The sequence below is a fragment of the Glycine max genome, chromosome 13 (genome assembly GCF_000004515.6).
Source record: "Glycine max cultivar Williams 82 chromosome 13, Glycine_max_v4.0, whole genome shotgun sequence".
Classification (NCBI taxonomy): domain Eukaryota; kingdom Viridiplantae; phylum Streptophyta; class Magnoliopsida; order Fabales; family Fabaceae; genus Glycine; species Glycine max.
The window spans coordinates 33,866,023-33,889,213 of NC_038249.2; the positions used below are offsets into that span (position 1 = coordinate 33,866,023).

Here is a 23,191-nt window from a genome sequence, read left to right on the forward strand (position 1 = left end):
AATTACAATATTGCACTTCATACTTCATACGCTTCATAAAAGTCTAAGCATGATTTTTGAAGGAAAAAATAATGATAAATACCCATTTTTGTTCCTTCAAGTGATAGATTATTTTAAAAAAAAATTAATTTGGTTTTTATATAAAAAGTTTGATAAATTGATATGGTAGATAGCTTAATGATAAATTAATTTTTAAATTTTGTAATTTAATATAAAATTAATATTTAAAAAATATAATTTATTATTAAATTGATCCTTAAACTCAGGTAAAAAAATTATTCTTACACATTACATTACAATTTAGGTAAAAAAAAATTAGTAATTATACGAAAAATTTATTTGACTCTTCGATAAAAAAACTTTCTTTTAATTGGCTTTTAATATTTTTTTAGTGACTTCTATGATTTTTTAAACACTAACTTCTAATTTTTAATTTTAAATTGTTTATAATTTATTCTTTTATATCTTTAAAATATTTATTTAATTAATTTTACAAGAATCACCTAAGAATAGTTTTGGCATTTTCTCTCACAAATTGATATGGTTTTGCAAACATATATGTAGGATGCCAACACCCACTTAAACACATGTTAAATCAAACACCATAGATACGTCATACACATGCAATAATTCATACTGCGAGGAGTGTTTCTCTCGCCAGGATCTGTTCTGTTTTGTTGTTCCTCTTGTTTTTCACTCATAAAATAATAGATTAAAATGTAATTTTTATTCTTTTATTTTTTTAGTTTTTTATTTTTTAACTAAAATATTTCATTTTTTACTTTAAAAAATTCATTATTTCATTTCAATTTTTTATTTTTTAATTGCAATATTTCATTCTCATATTTAAAATATTCAAAATTTTAATTATTATGATGGATTTCAAACATTAATTTATATATTTTATAAATGTTAACGGACAACTATTTATTTATTATATACATGATAAATATTTTTTAAAATTATTTAATTATTAATAAGTTTAATTCATTAAAAAAATATAAAAAAGTACACATTCAACAAATTTAAAATTGACCAATAGGACTAAAATCACAAATTTTTTAAAATAGAATATAAAATATCTCAATTAAAAAATAAAAAATTTAAATTATGATTTTTTTAAAAATGAATAACAAAATATCTCAATAAAAAATAGAAAAACTAAAATCAACTTAAAAAAATAGGAGAATAAAAATTACATTTTAATCTAAAAAAAATACAATAATTCATACAACATTATCTTTTTTTGTTTATCTCTCTTTTCTCTCCCTCTCAAAAAATCTCTCTTTTCTCTTAACACAACCAATTAAACACTAATTTGGCATTATCACAAGCTAATTTAATCTTCTAATTATAATAAATAAATAAATAAGCAGTTGCTATATTTTGAACTTGTTAGTTAATTTCATATCAAAATTTGACAAAATCAATCAATTTTATTTCTTTTATTTCAAAGAGATAAATTTAGTCATTGTTATTTTATTATTGGCAACAAATTTTGATGCCCATTTGATTGTAGAATTTTAACATTTAAACGGTACGTCTTCTATAAAGTTTTACTATGAGATTTGGTTGTGTAAAATATTTTGGAATCCATCTGTAAAGTAACACAAAATCTTGTACAGAAGATTAAACTATTAATCCCGGATTCTCTCAGAGGAATGAATGAATATCGAGTAGACAAATATAGTGTGATGTTACCTTTTCAGTTGTTTGTGTTTAGGCGTGCTATCTGAGTTGGAAAGAAAACGAGATCAACGAGCGGAAATTGAAAACGGAGACAAAGAACAAGTACAACATCGGTGATTTTCCAAGGGCAAAGAGTGAAATTACAGTTGATCTGTCATGACAATGACAGTTACATTCAAGTGTCAAACTTGCTACGCTTGAATCTATTTAAAAATGATTAAATTATTCATTTCATCTCTATAATTTTATAATTTTTATTTTTTAGTTTTTATAGTTTAAAAATATATTTTTTTAATTTTTATGATTAATAGTTTAATTCTTTAGTCTATATAGTTTAAAAGTGATATTTTTAGTCTTTATTGTTTATATTTTAATTTTCTTTTAGTTCTTATAGTTTGAAAGTGATTTTTTTAGTCCATATAATTTGTATTTTAATTATCTTTTAGTCCTTGATAACTGTAAAATTTAAGTTTAATTGATAGTCAATTTTGTCTAAAAATAATTAAAATTTCACTCCTTTAATGTTGGTTTTAATAAAATAATGAGGATTTTAATATTATTTTAAATTATGATCAACAGGATAGGATTCAAAAGAAAAAATTACAAGTGATTTTGAGGGAAAAATTGATGCAAAAACTTTAAAAAAAAAGTTAAAGATTGGACCAACAAAAGCTTAGTGTAAGGAAGACCCACGAAAAAAATCCAAAGGTGCGCTTAGCGTAAATCCGGTACTAAGCTCTAATTGGCATACTCGCTAAACCCAGGAGGCCAGTTTAGCGTGAGATCGCGTGAATTTTAAGTTACCTTATGCCTAGTAAGAAGTAATGGAAAAAGACCCACCTAAACTAGTGAATACATCCTAAGAGCCTCTTATTTTCTTCTCATCTTCTATTTATTCCTTTTCTTCTTTTATCCCATCAACCCCATAAAGTCTCTCATGACTATGAGAAGCTAAACTCCCATTGTTGGGAGTCTGTCAGGCCAACCTTTTGTAATGTAGCTCTTCCTTATTATCTACATTCTGGTTTTTCTTGTTCTTTTCTGTGCTTCATGGTTGTTGATTGTGGTCTGATCAGCCATACTCATGCATTGTTTGACATCTAAATGAAATCATTGCTAGGAACAGAATAATGTTTGTTTAGCCTATTTCATACATCTTTATTCTTAATACGATTTACTATTTTATCTTTGCAAATGAATTTGGGAGAGAAAATAATAAGTTTGACTCTTCATGCGGGAAATCAAATATAGAGTATCATAATAGATATGGGTGGAAACTGAAATAACATTATATAGAAAAAAATTATTAAAGTTGCATCACAGGTAGTTTTGGCATGCTAGGTCTAACATATTTTAAATTCTGAATTTATCTTTAAGCATTCAAGCATATTATCATCATCTTTATCTTCTATTTTTCTTATCTTTTATCTTAAAATTTCTTATCTATTTTTTTTATCTTTAAATCTCTTATATCTTAAAATTTTTATCCTATCTCCTATCTTTCTTTATCTTTTATTTTAAATTTCTTATCCTTCTTATCCCTTACTTTTTTAAAATTTTACATATGCAATTTTTTTTATCTCTTTTACTCTTATCTTGCTTAAAAATTGAAATATACACCAACTCAAGTACGAACAATGTTCATGTCGATTCGACCTCAGACTTCCAAGTAACTTTACTACTTGTGACCATTTGATGCACTTACCAATGAGCTAAGAGCCCTTACTATAAAAAACATATAAAAATAATTATCTACAAATTAGTTATAAATTATCAATTATTTTTTTATTACAAATTATCTTGAGATAAATTAATTACGAATTACTTACTAATATGTTTGTAGTTAATTGTAATCAATAATATTACTCATGTTTTGATGGTAAGGACTAAAAGAAAATTAAAATATAAAATATAGAGACTAAAAAAAATCACTTTTAAATTATAGAAACTACAAAGAAATTAAAATGTAAATGATAAGGACTAAAAAAATCACTTTCAAACTATATGAACTAAAAAAAAATTAAAATGTAAATTATAGGAACTAAAAAACCATTTCAAAACTATAAAAATTAAAATATAAATGATAAAATTATAAGGATGAAATGAATAATTAAACTTTTAAAAATTTATATAATTTTATGTATGGTGAAAGAAATAAGAAAAAGAGTGTGGGATGATCGAGTGCCCATCTGGATAAAACTAGTGGGCCCCCTCAGTTACTAGAAGTCTTATAACAGTCTTTGTTTCTAACTTTTCACCTCCTTTCACTTGTTTCTTTTTAAAAAAAACTACCTAATTTTTAAATGAATTGTTTGGTGCCAGTTAAATCTTTGACTTTTTAAGGCTTTTATTTAGAAGATATTTCACTTTGGTAGATTCTACGATGGACTGAAGTAATTGGTCCACAGGTGGGCCATGAAGGCTTAGTAAGATATAATATTAAAATTTTTGACGGATGAGATTAAATGATATTGAATAATATTAAATACTCGACACTTATAGATAGATAGTTAGGCAATTTTGTAGTTTGATCGTTATAGAATATAAGAGTTGGACTGTTACGTAATTAAGTTTTTGGTTTATTTGAGAAAGTAAAACCTTAGCTTGATAGAGATCAATGGGGGAGGTGACGAAGTCTACTGTCGTTATGGTGTATGCCTGTAGCCAACGTGGGGTGGTGTCAATGTTGGTCTTTTTGGGTAAAGTGAAATCTTAATCAGTTTATTCGCGGCTATCTCTCCAACATGCCGTGGTTTTTGTCGGAGAATTCTCGTGTCACTTCTTTCCACTCGTCGACGCTATGGCAGCTCCACTTCAAAAGAGACCACTAAACTCGTAAATTCCTAGATCTCAATCCCCCCCCCCCCCCCCCCCAATGTTGGATATGAAATTGTTTTTTTCCTCCTTTGAACAGCGACATAAACATTAGGTTGTGATAGATTTCTCGGTGTCGTAGTGCAGTCCTTGAAGATTCATAGAGCCAACGATTCATGTCATGTCCGAAGAGTTCACTAACATCAAATTGACGTCAATATACGGGTGTAAGTGTGTTAGAGCTTGGAGTTGGAGGACCAAGCAGCATCCTAAGAGAAAGGGAGAACTTTTCTGCTATATTTTTCTGATATCCTTAGAAGCGCCATTTCTTACATATATAGCTGCTATAGAGGGGACAAGTCCCAACAAGCAAAAACGAAAACGAAATATCCTAAAAGCAAATATGATTTTATTCCACTACCTACGCATCTTCTAGAAGACACGATGCTATCATATGATTTGTGCTTTTCCTACCTACGGTGCGTGTATGCATGATGTCAACTATGCTGTACGTTCCTTCCTCTTTGGACCTTTGGTGCTTACTTCCTGCAGACCCCTCTGTGTCATTCGTACCCCCCTGATGCATCTGTATCATTCCCGAGCCCATCAAAAACACCTTGTCCTCAAGGTGTTGGGACTTCAAATCATGGCTACCCAAAAGTAATATCAGGGTCCCAAGGTCTGTTGCGGCAAAAGTCACTCAGTTTAGCACCTGTCCCAAAGAATCTTGGTCCCAGCTCAAACAGAACGATGTCTTGATGTTCTCCATGTCGCTACACACCGCCTCGACTCCCAACTGGACGCCCTTCTCCTTAAACTGCCTTCGAGAATCAGCCACCACCTTCCATCATCTTCCTCTACGAAAGAGATGTGGGACCAGTTTTACAGTAACACCTTGCCCCTCTATTTCGCCAGCCACAATGACGAAACCCAACCCCTACCCCTATTTCGCTAGTCACAATGGTGAAACACCCCCACCCTCCCCCTATTTCGCCAGTCACAATGGCGAAACACCACTGTTCACGTTGTTTCGCCAACTCGGACGACGAAATGCTTATAAAAAGAGACCCCATCGCGAATAAGTTTTGAAACAGACCCTATTAGGTAATAAGTTTATAAATATAACCCATTGAGGTCAATTAGCCTTGGATCAATTCTAATTTAAGGTGACCCCATCCGCTTACACCCCAGTCAACGAATTACCGGTTATTTTTGCTTCCAAATTTGTCTTCCTCTTCTTAATTGATTCCAATTTTTGTTTTCGTGAATGTTTTTTTTTTTACTTTTCTGCGTTTGATTATTTTGGGGAATAAGATGTGACACAAGAGTTTTCGATGATGCTGACGTTCGTGTTGGTGAAGAAAGGGAAGAAAGTTGACAAGGTTGTGGGCGCAAAGAAGGACGAGCCTGAGAGAAGAGTGAGAAACATGATTGCAATCTTAGTTCTATAATCAATGTTAAAAAACATTGAAAAGATTTCAAATCTTTCTTAAGAACAAGTCTCGTGCACATCACCTTCATTGTTCTCATTGACGCTTCCCCCTACTTTGTATTCTCGTGCTACTTTTTATACAAGTATAGGCATTCTTAACCCACACAGTAACTACTTTTCTTCATAAAAATTCTTATGCGCTAAATTGGTTGAGAGTTTATCCGAGTTGTTTTCTAGGTATTTTGAATCATTTGTAGAGGGCTTTTTTCCAATGATTGTTATTTGATTTGTTCATGTTTAATTGGCTTGTTGTGATAAGTTTAACTTTAATCTTCCCACTACTAGAAAAGCTACTACTAGAAAAGTTACATTCTATATCGGATAATTGGATCATTCTACATCGGTTTACGACCGTTGTCATAGACGACATCATAAAAAGGGGTAGACTATTTTACATCGGTGCTATATTTAATCCACTTCAGCAAATGACATTAGATAACAAAATAAGATGACAATGCAGTGGAAACAAATCACTGAAGATATGTTCAAGCCTGTCCTTAATACCACAGGTGACGCTGGTAGGTGCCTAATCTATAGTTGCAGGGACCATTTTGCAATTTTAAAAAAAACATATTTGATACTGTAGCTACCGGCACTGTGCCATGTTTACCTCTAATAATCAGTCATATTTTGGTGGTGCACGGGTGGATCATATGTTCAAATGATCCATCACAGACTTCACCTTTTATTTAAAAATTAATTTATAAAATTTATAATTATCACATAAAATAACATGTTACATTGACCACCCAGTCAAAACATTCTTCTCTATATTTTTTAATCTTTCTCTTGCCAAAAAGAAGAGGTGTTGTGTTAATATTGGAGGTTTTGAAATAAAAATATAAGTGGAGGACAAATATGCATGTTTGAAGAATTGAGACTAGAGGGTCGCCACAGCAGTTTCACGTGGTTTGAAAACTTGACCAAAGAAAAATGAACATTTTACATTTAACTCGTATCACGTTTATTTTTTTCATGTTGTTGGGTGTTTATGGAACAGTATTGAGAGGAAGACAAAACCAAGTTGATAATTGAATGCCCTCTTTAATAATAAAAATCATAAAAGCCTTTTTTCTGTTTCTAAATGCAAACAATTCAAAGTTGGGTTCTAACTTCTAAATGAAGTTCTTCAAAGTTCGACGAGGAACCTGAAAAAATAATAATCCAGTCCTCTTTTACTTTTATTTTTAGCGCAGTGGGGGCAGTGGCCACGGGGGAAGACTGAAGAAAGCTAATTTTTGGACCATTTTGGAGCCAGATCAGAAAACGAATCTAGAAAATAAATAGGTTGTTGAACTCAATTGAAAACCTCCATCTTAGAGATCCAATTGATTTTATCTTGGAATTAATAAAATAAATAAATTAGTAGCTATATTTTAAATTGTTAGTTAATTTTATATTAAAATTGACATAATCAATCAATTTAACTTCTTTTATAACAAAGAGATATACTATATTTAGTCATTAATTATTTTTCTATTTTTGTCAAACAAATTTTGTCTCAAACAAAATGAGGGATTAAATTAATGAATAAGAAAATGGCAAAAACAATGGCCAGTTCGAATGCAGTAGAAGATTATTAACTGCAATTGGGTTTAAATTATGTTGTTTTGGTACTACACCAAAAATAAGGGCATCGACTAGAACCGTAAAAAATGAAGAAACATAAAATATCGCCGTCTTTTATTTAAAATTTACTGTAGTCATTTTTATAATATGCTTAATCGTAAATAGTGACTGGGAGATATTTAAGAGATGGTCAAAAAGGAAAAATAATTAACCCAAAAAACAACTTTCTTCAATAATGATAAGTTGACACTGGATTATAATTAAGTTTACGTTTATTTATTTGTTTTCACTCCTGATAACAATGATCATCAGTCTAACTTTACACTCGATCTTGATTGCGGTTAGCTGCTATAGCACAATGGCATCCACAACCACAGGTAAATATTTGCTACTTTAACTTTCGTGAAATATATTCCATTTACAATCAAATATAACAAAATTAAAGTTATTATAACCATCTAGAAAAGAGTTGTGATTTTTTTACACAAATTTCCTTAACACTAAGTTCACACCACTTGTTATCTCTCGTTTCCTTTCAATTAATGTCCCACAAAAATAAGCATGTCTAAATTCTTTATCCTATACGAAATTTGTGTCAATAACAGGTACTACTTATCCTTCATCTACGCATAAAACAGTTGCTACTTACTACTCTCTCTCTCTCTCTCTCTCTCTCTCTCTCTCTCTCTCTCTCTCTCTCTCTATATATATATATATATATATATATATATATATATATGAAGGGAAGAAGTTACAAAGGCATGCATATAGACAAATTTTAAATAAGTATTTTTTTATAAATAAAAAACTTAAAAGCATTTCGGTATACTTTTTTCTTTTTTTTTGCTTCTGCATGCCTTCCAAGCAGAAAGAAACGGAAATAAAACAAAAACAAAAAAAAACTGAACCTAAATATATTGGCCCATACCCAATATACAATGAAGAAGCCAGAAAGCCGAACCGGCCTTTTTTTTTTAGAGTAGACCAGCCTTAGTACATGATGGTTGAATTTCCAATTTTCCATGGGAAAAGTAGAGCCATCAAATGTGTCAGTAATAACTGTTGTACATACATATATTTTGTAATTAAGTTATATAAAGATTATTAGATTTTCTCTTTTTTCTTTTTGTATGAATAATTAAAATTTTGACATCATCTAATTTTTTGTCCAGTTGGTGTTTAAACGGATAAATATATATTGTTTTGGTATTATATTTGTTACAAAAACACAGAATAAAGTTTGAAAAAGAAGTTGAAGATATGAAAACTCTCGTTTAACGCGTCATACCCACTCAGCGCAACACAGTCACTTAGTAGGCGATAGCACTCGCTCAACGCGAAGAAGTCACATAGAGAACCTGATGTCACGTGAAGGCGCGCTTAGCGTGCCTCACGCACTTAGCGCATGACCACTTACTTCTTGCTTAACATGACAAAGTTGCGCTTAACGCGAGGTCATGAAAAGATAACATCACAAAGCTGCATGTCAAAGGAAGATGGGAAGGGGGAAGTAGATAATTCGGTTTTCACAAAAAGATTGAGCATCCCACAAAGAGCAAAGGCTAGGGTTCGTCCAAGAAGAAAGGAAATCAACCATTAGGAGTCATTTTTTCCCTCAATCTCAATTTTTTTCCTCTTTTCCTCACTACTCTTCACCACTTTTGCAATTGTAAGCCTCTTATGACATTGAGAGGCTAAATCACCCATTGTTGGGAGTTTAGGAACCAAACACTCTTGATGTAATGACTTTTACTGTCTATTTAATGTTATTTCAATTTCATTGTCTCTTTTCAGTGCTTAATTTCATGCTTGTAATTTTATTACCCATATTCATGCTATGTTCAAGGTTTAAGCATTGGGAAATGTTTGTCTCTTAAGAACTGGAAAAGGGCATTTAGATAATGCATCTTCAGGGATAGAATGTTTTTATTTAGCAGGCTGTATGCATCTCCGTTAACAATTCAATTTAACTAGTTTATCTCTTAAGGGATTAGGAGAAGAATTAGGTAAATTAAGTTATTTTATATGAGGAATCATGGCTAGAGTATATGAGTAAATGTAGATGATAATTGGAATAGGATTAAATAGAGAAAAATCATTAACATTACAACAAGAGTCATTTTGGTAGGCCAAGCCCCAACATATTCATATTCTAAATCAACCGTCGCTTCAACGCTCTGAGTGTTTATTTTTATTTCCTTGTACATGTTAGATAATTAGTTTAATTTTCTGTTAATTGCTTTAATGTTCTAAATTACAAATATTTAAATCAATTCATTAATTGCTTGAAAATTACCTCTACGTACAAACAAAGTACATGTGGATTCGACACTCGAACTTTCGTTTTACTTTACTACTTTGACGAATTGATGGACTCGTCAACGAGTTAACAATCCATTTGACTTTGGTCCATGTTGATTAAGGCCAAATGGGTCACATATATAAATGACCATAGGGCCAAAAAACCCACAAAGTCTTGTGGGCTAAGGCCCAAAAAGTTAGACCACTTTTTTTAATTTTCATAATTCAAATATATATTTTCAGTATCATGTTTCTTTATTTTTTTAATAAAAGAGTATGTAAAAAAATTGTATAAAAGAGGTTGGTCAAAATCAACCAAAATTAACCCTACTTGAGGTTGGCTGAAAATAATCCCGCTCAAGATCAACCAAAATTAACCCTAATCAAGGTTGGCTGAAATAACCTTGGTCAAGGTCGGCAAAAAGTAACCCTAACTGAGGTTGACCAAAATTAATCGTAGACGAGGTCACCCGAAAATAGCCTTGGGCAAAATCAGCCAAAATTAACCATAGTGATTGAAAATAGCTTTGGCTAAGGTCAACCAAAAAATAACCCTATCAGAGGTTGGCCGCCATTAACCTTAGTTTGATCATCCAAAAAGAGTATCATGAAGGCCGGGCAAAAATAACCCTAGTTGAGACCAAGAATTTCATTTTGAGTAAAATGAAAATACGATTGCAAGAAATGTAATTTTAAATAAATCTAAATATACATTTCCTTTTGAAAATGTATTTTCAATATTTTTATTTCTTAAAAACAGAAAACAAGAAATCAAACCAAACATATTTTTAGAATTTTAATATTTTAAAAATGAAAACAGTTTTCAAAAAATAAAATAGAAAAATAAAAATACAAATCAAAGACAACTTATATTTGAAACCAATCCATTTTCAATTTATTTTATAAGAATAGTCTGATTAATCGAATCACTCTTTTTAAGTGGATTGGTTTGAGTTTGTTTTTAAAACAATTTGGATTTTTTAAGTTGGATTTGCGTCGGTTCAATTAAATTATCTATTTTTTACTCATATTGAATCAGATTTTCTAAAGAACTGATCCGAAGTTAATTTTTCTTAAAAATGGTTCGGTTTAACCGAATCGATTTTATATAGTAGTTTGATTCAGTTTGGTTCTGCAAAGCGATTTGGTTCAATTTTGAATCGGTTCGTTCGGGTATTTTATTTTATTTTCTTCCCACATCCCTGCATATGGAGCCCTGTGAAGTCTGAACAGCCTAAAAACACAGCGGGACAGAACTGAGTACTTCAAATTAGGCCTCTTTGCAGCGTCGACGAAATGAATCGCCTTCTTCTTGTTCGTCATCCTCTGCTAGCTCTATCCAAGCCACCATTATCACCCTTTTCCCAAACCTATTATTATTCATACACGCCGGCACGGTAATTTCCTCTAATTCTGTTTCTTCGCTTTCTATCATTGTTTTGTTCCCTTCATTCACTGATTTCACTCTGTTACGTTTAGAATAAATTCTGAATTATATAAGATTAAGGACCCACCTGGAGTCTCTTCTGTTCACACAAGCTCTACATTTTGCACTACCAACAAAGGTGCGTCTACGTTCTACCTACAACATCTTTCACTGTAGGCGTTTGATAACACTTGTTATTACTATAAATTTCTTTTTTTTTTCAGACTTATCAACTGAGAACTGTGTACCGTGCAATACAAAGGACTTGCAGCCCATGACCGAGGATGCAGCACGCACAATGCTTCAACAGGTTTATGTTATCCTTAAAACATTCAACTCAAATGTTTTAAATCCTTGATAGCAGCCAGATAGCAGAACAGCAGCTATTTTTAAATTTTTTATGTACTAGTTTAAATTATGTATACTATATATATATGTATAAATTCTCAAAAAAATGATTAAAAAAAATTACTCAAAATTAGTGACATTCATATGTTCAGAAGACTTTTTTGGAAGCAATATATAGCTCTGCTACGGCCCTTATTATTCGGTGGCCCACAATTTGGTTTGCTATGACCACCACACTAAACCACTCTGCTGCGGCAGCTCCTCCTGTTGCGGATAGGGGTGGCTATTTAAAACCCTGATTCAACTTCTGTCAATTTAAGAATCCATGTTTTTTTGTTACTAACATTAAGTGATCAGATTGCCCAGTGGAATTTGGTTAATGAGGATGGTGTGTTGAAATTGAGGAGATCATGGAAAGTAAAGACTTTTACCAAAGGATTGGAATTTTTCAGGATAATAGCTGGTCTTGCTGAAGCTGAAGGTGTTGTTTTCTGCTTCTGTTTCTACTTCTTTCACCCACACCCTGTTTCTATTGATGTTATGGGAAAAATAGAAAGTATAATAAGATGTTTATAATGTAGGTCATCATCCTGATCTTCACCTTGTTGGCTGGAATAATGTTACTATAGAGATTTGGACGCATTCTGTGGGTATGAATATTTCATTATATAATCAAAGTTGGTTTCTAAGAAATAAAAATATCACAAGATTATGTTTTAGGAAAAATTTACCTATATTGATAAGCTCTTCATGGGCTTAAACAAACCCCCAGTTCTTGTTTTCAAATCTGTGCCATGCTCTTCATTCTTTTGGCTTTATAGCAGCCAAGAGTGACCCTTCTCTTTTCATCTTACTCACTTCTACATTCATAATGTTCCAGTTTAGAAATCTATCAACTTATCTCAGAGCTTCATTTCATATTCATGATAAAATACCTTGAACCTCTACACTACTTGGGTATTATTGAGGTAGTTCTAGTTCCTAGTTTCTACGTCTACGGGTGATCGCCTACTATTTCAGAGACTCAGAGCAATTACATTTGTGAATTGCATCAAAGAGCTAATATGGCTATTTCAAATCCCCTGCCTACCCCAATGGTTCCTGGACTGAAGCTATCAGCTTTGGGTACAAATTAAGTGCTTGATCCCTCTCTTTCATGGTTAACAGTGAATCAATTCCTGAGTCTAGCTTGGACAGCATCATTGCTTCTTTCCAACTCTGTTTAAATTCGTCTCAAATTTCCCCTTCTTTGTTAGTTAATGTGTTATTTTTCTTATTTTTTTTACGTCATACTTCATTTTTTTATATCCAAATATGGGCATTATCTGAATTCTGAAGTAATCCATGTTTATGTAGGTGGGCTGACACAGAATGACTTCATTCTAGCTGCTAAGATCAATGAGCTTAATTTGCATGACTTGCTAAGACGGAAGACTTCTAACTGAATTATCAAAGAGGAAATTGAAGAAATCCAAGTGTTTGTAAGGTTTTTGTTTTTCTTTATAACTAGGCCATGAGCTATCCTTCTAATAATTTGGAAGCTCTAGTTCGATCTATTAATTTTCTTCTACCATCATCTGAGATGTCAATAACGTCCAACGTTAGCATGAAATCTACATGATGGTAATTGTCAAAGAGAACCATTAACTAGGATGGTTAAGACAAGGAACAAAATAAACTAGTCCATACTTCTGTTGGGAATAAACTCATAAATCAAGAGTTTCTCTTTTTGTTGAATGCAACAGCCAACAAGATTGGTGCTGAAATTTGGCTATTGACTGAAGTTCAGTTTTGAACCTCCTGCAGCCCTTGCTCAGAGTTCTTGGAAAGCCTCTTAACAGTGATCTCTCTCCCATTGGAAAGTACACCCTGATAAAAAAAATTAAAAAATTGTTTGGATTATATAGAAATTTGTTGTGTCTATAAAAAGCCATTAGTGGCATAAAATATGGTTGGTTCATGAATTACTGGAATATCAATGTCTTCCATCTCCCTTTTGCGAATGCATTCCTTCCCACAGATTATTTTCAGTATCCCTGGAAGAAAATTTACTGGGAATGATTAAAAATATATCAGAATTCTAGAATTAACACAGAATCCCAAGCATCTGGAGGGAATTCTCATCAGCAGTGGGATAAGTACCCAGACCGATTAGGTTACCTGGGTAGAATAGGTTTTCCAAGTCTCCCAAGAGGCACATTTAAAGCTTATTTATTGTTAGGTTGGTCTTGGACTCTTGGAATCTAAGAAACTGGTTTTATATGTGGTTGGTGATTGTTTGAACTCTAGGAAGGAATTGAGGTGTTTTGTGACCTCATTGGGGTTCCAGTTGCTAGTACTTTGATGTGTCTAGGTGCTTATCCCACTCCACTGCTGATGAGAATTACCTCCGAATGCTTCGGATGCATGGAACTGTTTATGCTAATTATGCTGTGCCTAGGTGTGATCTTTTGCTTGTATTTGAGGTTAGGTTTGGTGACTGTGTCACTGAGAAGGCTGACGCTTTTGCTAGTAGGCTAATTTTATCCACAGTGATATTGATTCGGCTGTGGACTGAGGAACAGGACACAACTTGTGTAAATATTAATCATGGAATTTTTCGTGATGTCTTGATCGAATAATTTGTTGTACTGTTGTATTCAAATAAAATTTTATAAATAATTAGCAATTCAACCCATCTTAAACCAATCTGGCTTCAGGGGCAAGAGGTGATCAATTGCGTATGTTATTATTCATATTGGATTAAGTGTTATTCAAATGAGTTTATGTATTTTTTTAATCACGTCATTCCATTTTTAATTTAAGTGGTATAAATTTTTTTATGCCGGTATTAAAAAAAATTACCGCCTAGTTCTAAGAATTATTTATTTTATTTTAATTTAATTATATATTACATGTTGCCTCCGCTATTTAGGCAACCCTTGTGTAGATCAGTGGTTTATCTTTATCCTGTTCAGATTCGAACATTTTGGAATACAAAACTTGTTTCTTCTTGGCAACGCCTTTTGTTCCCCTTAAACCATTTTCTTTCTTCCTTTCATTAGTTTTCGAGCTGTACTATCAATAATTCCAAGGATTTGTAATAAAATAGGGTGGGAAAGTTTAGCAAGTTGCTATTGGTTGTCAAATCACGGAAGATCAATGATCCTTGAAGCAAATTAAATGCTAATTGGAAAGATGATCAAGGAATTTCATATAGTTTAGTTGTTTATAACTGAAGGCTTTGATAATAGAAACCCAATCCTCCACCACTTCTCAGTCAGGACTCAAAGAAAGGAACAACATAAATATGCAGTTCCATAAGGAGTACCTGGATTTGATTTTGGTCCCATCCGGGTTGCTGATCATGTTTGTTTATCACCTCTTCCTGCTTTGCAAATATGTCAATCAGCCTCACACTACAGTCATGGGATTTGAGAACAATGACAAGAGAATTTGGGTTGAAAGAATTATGCAGGCAAGTATAATATCCTTATGATCCTTTCTTTTATTTGATTGAAACCCCTTTTAATTATTTTCCTTGTTTTTTAACATTGGTAATGACCAGGCAGAAAAAAGGGATGTTAGCACAGCTCTGTCTGTTATTCAATCCAACACTACAGCTGCTACATTCTTGGCCTCAGTCTCTTTGACTCTGTGTTCCCTTATTGGAGCTTGGATTGCCAACAGATCCAACATTTTCTTCCAGAGTCAATTAATCTATGGTGACACCAGTCCAAACACTATTTCCATCAAGTACATTTGCCTATTAACCTGCTTCCTCGTTGCTTTCTCATGCTTTGTTCAATCAGCAAGACACTTTGTTCATGCAAACTATTTGATAAGCACCCCAGATAGTTTTATCCCAGTGAGTAGTGTGGAAATAGCAGTCATACGGGGAGGTGATTTCTGGTCACTTGGTCTTCGTGCCCTCTATTTTGCTCTAGATTTGCTGCTTTGGTTCTTTGGGCCAATACCCATGTTTATTTGCTCAGTGGTTATGGTGCTGGTTCTCCTTTATCTTGACTCTAATTCAAGGCCTTTGCATTCTAATCAGTCTCAGGGAAACCAATTTCAGATGGCGAAGAGAGGAGGCTTTAACTAGTGAAGTAAGATTTCTAGCAAGGAACAAGCAATGGTTGATAATGAAGCACAAATTCAATAAGATGTATGAACGCAATATATTTTCAGAGTAATGATAAATATTCACCCTTTTTCTTTGTATATGTGGGTGGAAAGAAAGAAAAAAAAAAAGAGAAAAAAGAGAGAAAATAATAAATGTGACAAATGATAGTGATAAAAAATAGAGTGGAAGTAAGATGAAAGAAAAAGTATATGCATGTCAAATATTTTGCTTATCTTCTCGATGAATTAATATATAATACTAGATTGGCAAATAAAAAGAAAAAGAAAAGAGACTGCGATTATATTGAAAATTGTATAACTACTATCCTACAATATCAAATACTAGTACAAAATAGTTTTAAATCACAAAAACCAACAGAGAATATATAAGATGAGCATAATTTATATATACCAAAATTTACACGGACTATCAATAAGAAATTATAATATGATTTTTCAAGATAATTAGTATAAAAATTAACAAACTTATCATGTAAACCAATCAACAATATAAAGCTCTTTTATATTATTTGTATATGCACTATTTATTCTATGCACAATTCGAATTCAAAAGATATATGTTAACTTGAAGTGCAAGAAGGAATGTGCAACGCATGCTAGGTTGTAACAAAGTTAGTTGGTTTACCTAATCATATGGTTATCCAACATTAATTGGTGAAGATAAAAATAGATTGCAACTCAAGCAAACATTACACAAAACCTTAAGAATTCAACGATAATTTCACATCTTCTTAAGGATTTTATGTAATTATTATCCTCGATTTTAACTTATATGAGCAATTACGATTTTTTTGCCAAAAAAATGCCAATTAGACTGTTGAATAACAAGGAATATTTTGTATAAAAAAACTAACAAGGATTATTTTTCTTACAAGCAAAGCTTTGTTTTTTACTTGTAATTTGCAAATGACAATAGCGTGGCAGCTTGATCTAAAGTCCTGAATGCCACATTTATGGCTAATTGCCTAATTGCTTTTGGCACAAGTGAGTGACTTGCTTGCACGGAATTCGATAAGAAGGCTAAAATCATAAATAAATATTCAAATAGTGTAACTTTTCTCTCATATTCCATAATTGAGATTAGAGACTAATTTAAAGGAGTGGCTTAGTGTGTGTGGCAAAAGGGGGTAGAAATATATTAGCGTGTCTGTTGTTGAGTCTTACGGTCAATGATGGTGTAATTTATATTAAGCTTAAGTTAGTTATATTTATTAAATTTAAACTGATTTATTTGAGTTAATTTAATTAGAAAGTTGAGGCTTTGAGCTGTTAAAAATCTTTTAACTTTATTAAGTTGACTTATTTAAGTAAATAATAATAACAATAATAATGATAGATTGATAATGATGAATATATCTATAATAATATAATTATTATTGTATTAAATTTATATTATAATGTCTTGAAATTAATTATATATTTGGTACTCTAGTTAAATACTTAAGTTTGTTAACCTACGCATAATTTTAGGTCATTAGCTTATTTGTAACTTTTTTTTCACTATTTAATAGGTTTCACTATTAAATAGATTTTTAGGCTACGTTAAACTTTTAAAGATCTTATATCTGATAAAAAAGACAAGCATAAGACTTTAGATTAGAAAAGTAGATCAAGCTTAAACTTTATAAGGCCTAACCAAACTTTATATAAGCTTTAAAAAGAACACGCTTGGTTATTGTTGTGTCACAAATATTAAAGTTTAAACAGTGACATGTAAAATTATTGGCACAACTAATATGGTATTTAAATTTTTTAACCAAAGTCTAGGATTTAATTCTTGGTTTAGGCATGAAATTGCAACTAAAATATCATTTTATTCCAAAGATAGGCTTATGTGATAAGAGGAAGACTAGTTGAATACTAAATAAAAGTCTCCTGAATACACACAAAAAATTGGTTTAAGTGACAAATTAGTTTTTTTTTTAAATTTAAAATGATCTCGTTCTTGTAAGAGAAGTAAAGCATAGGAACACAAAAATGACAAATTTGACAACACAATATATTGAATTTAGTGATGAAATGAGTTTTCGAGGGGTAAATCTTATAGTCACAACTTTCTGAAATAATTAAAGAGAAAGTATTTTATGTATTCACAGTATAAAATAATTTTATATTATTATTTAATTATAATTTATTATATATAATAAGTTTGCTAATTTTTATAATAATTATTTTAAAATATCATTCATGATTTGTAATTAAAAGATAATATAAAATTATTTTCTATTTCCAGTATATATGACTATTAAACTCATCATTAAAAGTATTTATTTGTGTCATTATAAATTTGGATCAATTCTATCCTAGTTGTTTAACCCATACCAAAATAAATTAGACGACCTATATATTATCAGGTTTCTTTATGGGTTTTAATCTAAAAACTATCCTTATAAAAATTTAAAGTCAAGTACGAGACAAGTTAATACAGGTTTTAAAAAGATAAAACTCTCTTACAACCTATTTTTTAATCTGAAGACTTTAATTAACGAAAATTTTAAGTTATTTATCATTTGGACCACCCAATCGACATTGATGAAATTGATTTATGTTAAACAAACATGACACGACATTTTTAATCAGAAATGTAGAATTAAGACCTGCGAATTAATATGTCCGGCTTTTTTGCTAATTAGAACAAAACTGTCGTTTTTCCACCCATAATTGCGCTATGGAACTCCTTCTAAAGTCTAAACCAAATACCCAATTTTGTCCTTGCCTGCCTAGCTAGTGCCTAGCCTAGTCATTATGGGCCTTGTCCCTATTCTGCAGTTCAAATGTCAGTTCACTGGGTTTCACACTTTGGGCTAAATGGTCCATTGAAATGAGTAGTAATATTGACCTACTTTTCCAAGTAACTGGATTAATACTACTATATTTGATTCAGCTTATAAACTTTTTAAAAAATTGTATTTTTTTATACCAGTTCATATAATCTTTGTTCAACAAGCTGATTTAGACTCTCTTAATAAAAACAAACATGTCTCTGTTCTAAAATTAACAAAAATAAGTGATTATTTTCTAAAATAAATTCAGCCAAACACACGTTGTCTGAAGGATTGGAGTTCTGTTGAATTCCAGTATATTCATTTTTGTTGGTCAGAGTATTTCTCAACAAACCTATTTTATCATCTTCATGAAAGAAGTCGTTATCACTTTAAAATAATTTTGATAGAAGGAGTTGATGGATGAGAACAAGCATGCATTCAGTATAGTGACTACAACCATTTTTTTCGTGTTTAAATTTTGAGATGTTTTGGTGTCTAACACGATGTTGAGAGTCATGTATTACAATTTTCCTTTCGTACCTAAATGTCTTCTTAAAAATTAATGATAACATGCGCGCACGAGTAGGAAGATAACTTATTAATTAAAGGATATAATTATTTTCGAATATTCGTTTTGTCTTAAGATTAACAATTCTTTATTAGACATGAGACTTTTTTTTACATATTTAAAGTATAAAATATATACCTACATTATCTAGGAGGAAGAGAATGTGAAAGATATGGTGATGATACTAAGAAAAAATATCACGTACTTCATTTATAAGCTAATAATTTCATGGTCCATAGCTTGGAAAGAAGTGAGCCAGCCTATGATCATAGCCCCTATTCAGACATGCGTGTGACGTAGACTACTCAAGTTCCACAAACACAAATTAATAATTATAATTCTGATGACTGCAAAAGCTCAACGAGTCCATTGAAAACGACATATTCTGTTTCTCAGAAAAATATAACAACATAAGAATACAAGTGCCACAGCGAGAGGGACCAACACCACAAACCAATCCGGAGAAAAACTGAGATTCGAGAAGAAAGAAAAGAAATGCAACAACGTCATATGATAAATTATTGATATTCAAGGGACTTGATCATTTTTTCCTACAGTTAAGCCATGAATCAATCCTTGACTTCACAAAATTTAACAAGCAAAATGGACTCAACAACATAATTAATTTTCCCCATAATACATATATTGTTTAGTCATGTTATTCACATTAATATTTCTGTTATTAACTTCACAAAAACTATATCAGCAATTTTGTTGCCCAAAATCAATTATACACATTGCAGACCACCTCATGTGAAGTTTGTGCAAAAAAATAAAATAATGCACGTTTATAAAAAAAATCATTACTGATTTGATATAAAACTTTTTTTAGTAAAATTTGACATAGTACTTGACAAAACGGAAAATGGATTATTTTTCAATCCCGATCAATTTTATCCTCCATTGCTTTCATCCGCATCCCAGGTGGACAAAATATGAGTTTGAATTTAATTCAACTTCAAACTCATATTATAAAATGATATTTACTATATTATTCAACACAATCAATTTAAAAGTGTTAGGATGAAGGAGTGTATCAAAAAACATTTAAATTTTACCTTAAGAAAAAATAAGATCTAAGATAAAATATATAACTTAATTTTTAAGGTTAGATTAGATTTCAGCTCACTTTCTAAGAAAAATAAAATAAAAACTATCTTCAAGGTTAAGATGGAAATTTCAATTCACAATATAAATATATAAAATTTACTAATTAATGGATATTATGTACTACATATTCTCCATAAAATTCTCGGTAAAAAAGAAAAAGGATGGATTTTTGTTGACTCTACGAGGACACTGACACACATTGTACATTAATCAGAGATTCCAAAACATGTTAAGAAGTAGTAGTTGCCCTTTTAAAATCATGTTTTTCCAATTGAAGAAAAGAGAAAGATAAATCATTTCCAAGTGCTGTTTCTACTAAACATAGGAACGAACTGGGATTTTTTTTTATACTAAAAAGTATGCTGACTTTTCTTAAAATTTTAAGTGAATTATGTGAAAGAATTTTCTCATTTCAAAAGTTAATTCACTCTCTTTAAAGAAGTTTGTTTTAATTTTCATCGCTTCTTTCAAAAAGAGAGATGAACGCATAATTTATTGTAATTATTTGACAAATACTAACCTTTAAGACAAAATAGCAACAAAAATAATAATTTATTAAAAAATACGTAAAATACAAAAAAATCATGATACTAATGCACTATTCTAATTACTTTTATTTTTTCTTGCAACATCAAATTATGGTGGTAAAAAATGCCACACAGAAAAATTCAAATCTAATTACTTCTGCTTCCCCTGACAACAAGAGTCCCACCTATGCCGCTAGACCCCTAGCTGAGCCTTTGCATTGCAGTGTACTTCACTCTATTTTCCCTATTTGAGCCAGCATTCAATCTTCTAAGACCAAAAGAAGAATATAACTGTCAATGAAGAAATAAATAATCTTATATATAATGAACCTCCTATTACATACACAAATCTAGCCATAATACCTCATCTTTTAAAATTCTCTTAAAAAACTAATAAGATTAAATGTTTTTTATCAAAAATAAATTAAATCAAATCCACACTAACAACTCAGTTCGTCATGTAAATCATGATTAACCAACTAAATTAAATTTCTTAATAGGCGTATAGAATATGTGACGATAAAAAAAACAAGTACACACCAATGTTTTGTATGAAATAAAATAGAGAAAAAAATAGGAATAAATAATAAAAATAATAAAAATAGAAATAAAAGAATATCGTTTAGATGAATAGAAAAAAATTGAATTGACTAACCTTCTCTCTCTGCTTGTTTAAATGAATAGAAAAGAAAGTAAAAAAGAAATAATAAATCGTGTAACAATATTTTTATATTATATTTTTTAAATAAATAAACAGTTATATATCATTTATTTTCCATTTTATTTCAATTTGGAGAAAAATAAGTTTATTTTTTTATTTTTCCTCTCAAACAAACAATAAAAATTAAGAGAAATAATATTTATACAATAAAATGTGTAATAAAATATACAAATAAGAGTGAAAGAGAGAGAAAATTTAAAATTTAAAATATAATAAATAATAAAATAAAACAGAAAGATAAATACAAAATATAATATTTTAAAAATTATTAAATATGTATCACGTTTCAAAATATTCATATTTTAAATTTAACTCTTTTTTTCCTTCATTTCTATCCAACAAATAAGAGGAGAGTAGCACTTTAGTTGTTACCACTGAAAATAGAAGAAAAATTAAGACGAAGGAAAATTTTGGAATATTGATCCCTTTGATCATTTGGTTTATTTGATAACATGAGATGAAAGAAAGTTTTAGTTGGGTCTCACAATAATTTTGGTTTACCCCAAATTAGAAGAAAAGTAGTAAAAAGTTGACTTTTCCTTATATATAAAGACTAAATTAATATTTTTTTTAATCTTGTTTCCATTTTTTCTTTCAGGATACTTATATCATTGCGTAAATTTTTCTTTTTCTTTTTTATACATCCAAAATTTTCTTTTGGATATGCAATTAATAAATTCATCATTAAAAATGCAAGACACTGATAAATTAGTTCTTAAGAAATAAAAATAAATAAATTTAATGATGAATAAAAAAAGACAAATTAATCTACTTTTTTACACGTCCAAAATTTTATTTATTCTAATTTTTTCTTGCTAAATAACATTAAAATCATAGCACTTTCTATTTTTTTTTTTTAATTCTGCTTTCCTTCAAAAAAACAAACCCACACTTAAATATATGTTTGTTTCACAGATTACTACACATCCCAATACAGGTTGAAAGGGATCCATAGGTCTTGGTTGTGTCACAACATAAAATAGGATAAAAGAGCACTAATGTGAAGCTGTATGAAGCAGAGGATACAGTGTCACGTAGCACAAAAAAAAATCCATCCTTATGGTGGGTCTCTAGATTCCAGGTATCACGTTCCCATACAGAGAGAAATAGTGTGTGGGTCTCTACGATTACTTTAATTGAGTTTTGACGAATCGTGACCGTCCGATCTTAACCCACTTGACGGTAGCCGACAGCCTCTGATGGAGACAAAGACCGGTCTAGTTCCTTTTGGTAACCCTCGAGCGGGGCCCACCTCCACCGAAATGACGAAAGTAGCCTCCTCACCATTGGGGCGCGTGCAAATGAGACGGATGACATGACTAAAGTACGATGAAAGAGGTGAGAGAGAAAAGATAGACAGCACCCGCGTAAAAGTCGAGGGTTTTCTGTACCCCCCACCCCCTGCAACTCTTTCTAAACTCTCTGCCCCTTTCCACTTTCTATTCTTTCTCTCCACGCTCTATAATGTACCGCGTGAGCTGCACGCGCCTCTCAAGTTGCTTTCTGGGGCCCTGTTTGGTTAAGATAAGAAGATGAAGTAAATTTTTGGAAGATGTTATGTTATGGTCTAGGAGTGGTTGGGAACCACATATAAGGAGAATGATAGTATATATAATGTGGGGTTTGGTTGGGTGATGTGTTGTAATATCATGCAGCTTGCTGCCTTGCATTGATGGAGGGCCAAGTGGGGGAGAGAGGAGGGTGTTTGCATTTGGATCATGTATGTAGGTGATGAG

The 23,191-nt window shown here is 31.1% G+C and overlaps 2 protein-coding genes across 3 annotated transcripts; both read left to right on the top strand.

Moving 5' to 3' along the window:
- Positions 1-10,903: 10,903 nt before the first annotated feature.
- LOC100788851 (pterin-4-alpha-carbinolamine dehydratase 2, mitochondrial) lies at positions 10,904-13,376 on the top strand. Its single transcript, XM_003542968.4, has 6 exons — positions 10,904-11,262; positions 11,345-11,430; positions 11,516-11,601; positions 11,997-12,120; positions 12,221-12,289; positions 12,996-13,376. The coding sequence occupies exons 1-6, from the start codon at positions 11,162-11,164 to the stop codon at positions 13,082-13,084; spliced, it is 555 nt and encodes a 184-aa protein (XP_003543016.1). The 5' UTR covers positions 10,904-11,161; the 3' UTR covers positions 13,085-13,376.
- A 149-nt stretch (positions 13,377-13,525) lies between these two features.
- On the top strand, positions 13,526-15,842 carry LOC100789379 (uncharacterized). Of its 2 annotated transcripts, XM_041007795.1 has the most exons (3): positions 13,526-15,096; positions 15,187-15,520; positions 15,676-15,842. In XM_041007795.1, the coding sequence occupies exons 1-3, from the start codon at positions 14,929-14,931 to the stop codon at positions 15,717-15,719; spliced, it is 546 nt and encodes a 181-aa protein (XP_040863729.1). In that variant the 5' UTR covers positions 13,526-14,928; the 3' UTR covers positions 15,720-15,842. The 2 variants fall into 2 exon arrangements, with proteins under 2 accessions (XP_040863729.1, NP_001304492.2); NM_001317563.2 differs by having other exon boundaries at positions 14,580-15,096; positions 15,187-15,842.
- Positions 15,843-23,191: the final 7,349 nt, after the last annotated feature.

Bases quoted from the DNA above. Each gene is read 5' to 3' on its own strand.
- LOC100788851 (XM_003542968.4), top strand. From the start codon at position 11,162: ATGAATCGCCTTCTTCTTGTTCGTCATCCTCTGCTAGCTCTATCCAAG. The intron at 11,431-11,515 runs GTGCGTCTACGT...TTTTTTTTTCAG, and splicing joins ATTTTGCACTACCAACAAAG to ACTTATCAACTGAGAACTGT. The intron at 12,121-12,220 runs GTGTTGTTTTCT...TTTATAATGTAG, and splicing joins TGGTCTTGCTGAAGCTGAAG to GTCATCATCCTGATCTTCAC.
- LOC100789379 (NM_001317563.2), top strand. From the start codon at position 14,929: ATGCAGTTCCATAAGGAGTACCTGGATTTGATTTTGGTCCCATCCGGG. The intron at 15,097-15,186 runs GCAAGTATAATA...GGTAATGACCAG, and splicing joins GGGTTGAAAGAATTATGCAG to GCAGAAAAAAGGGATGTTAG.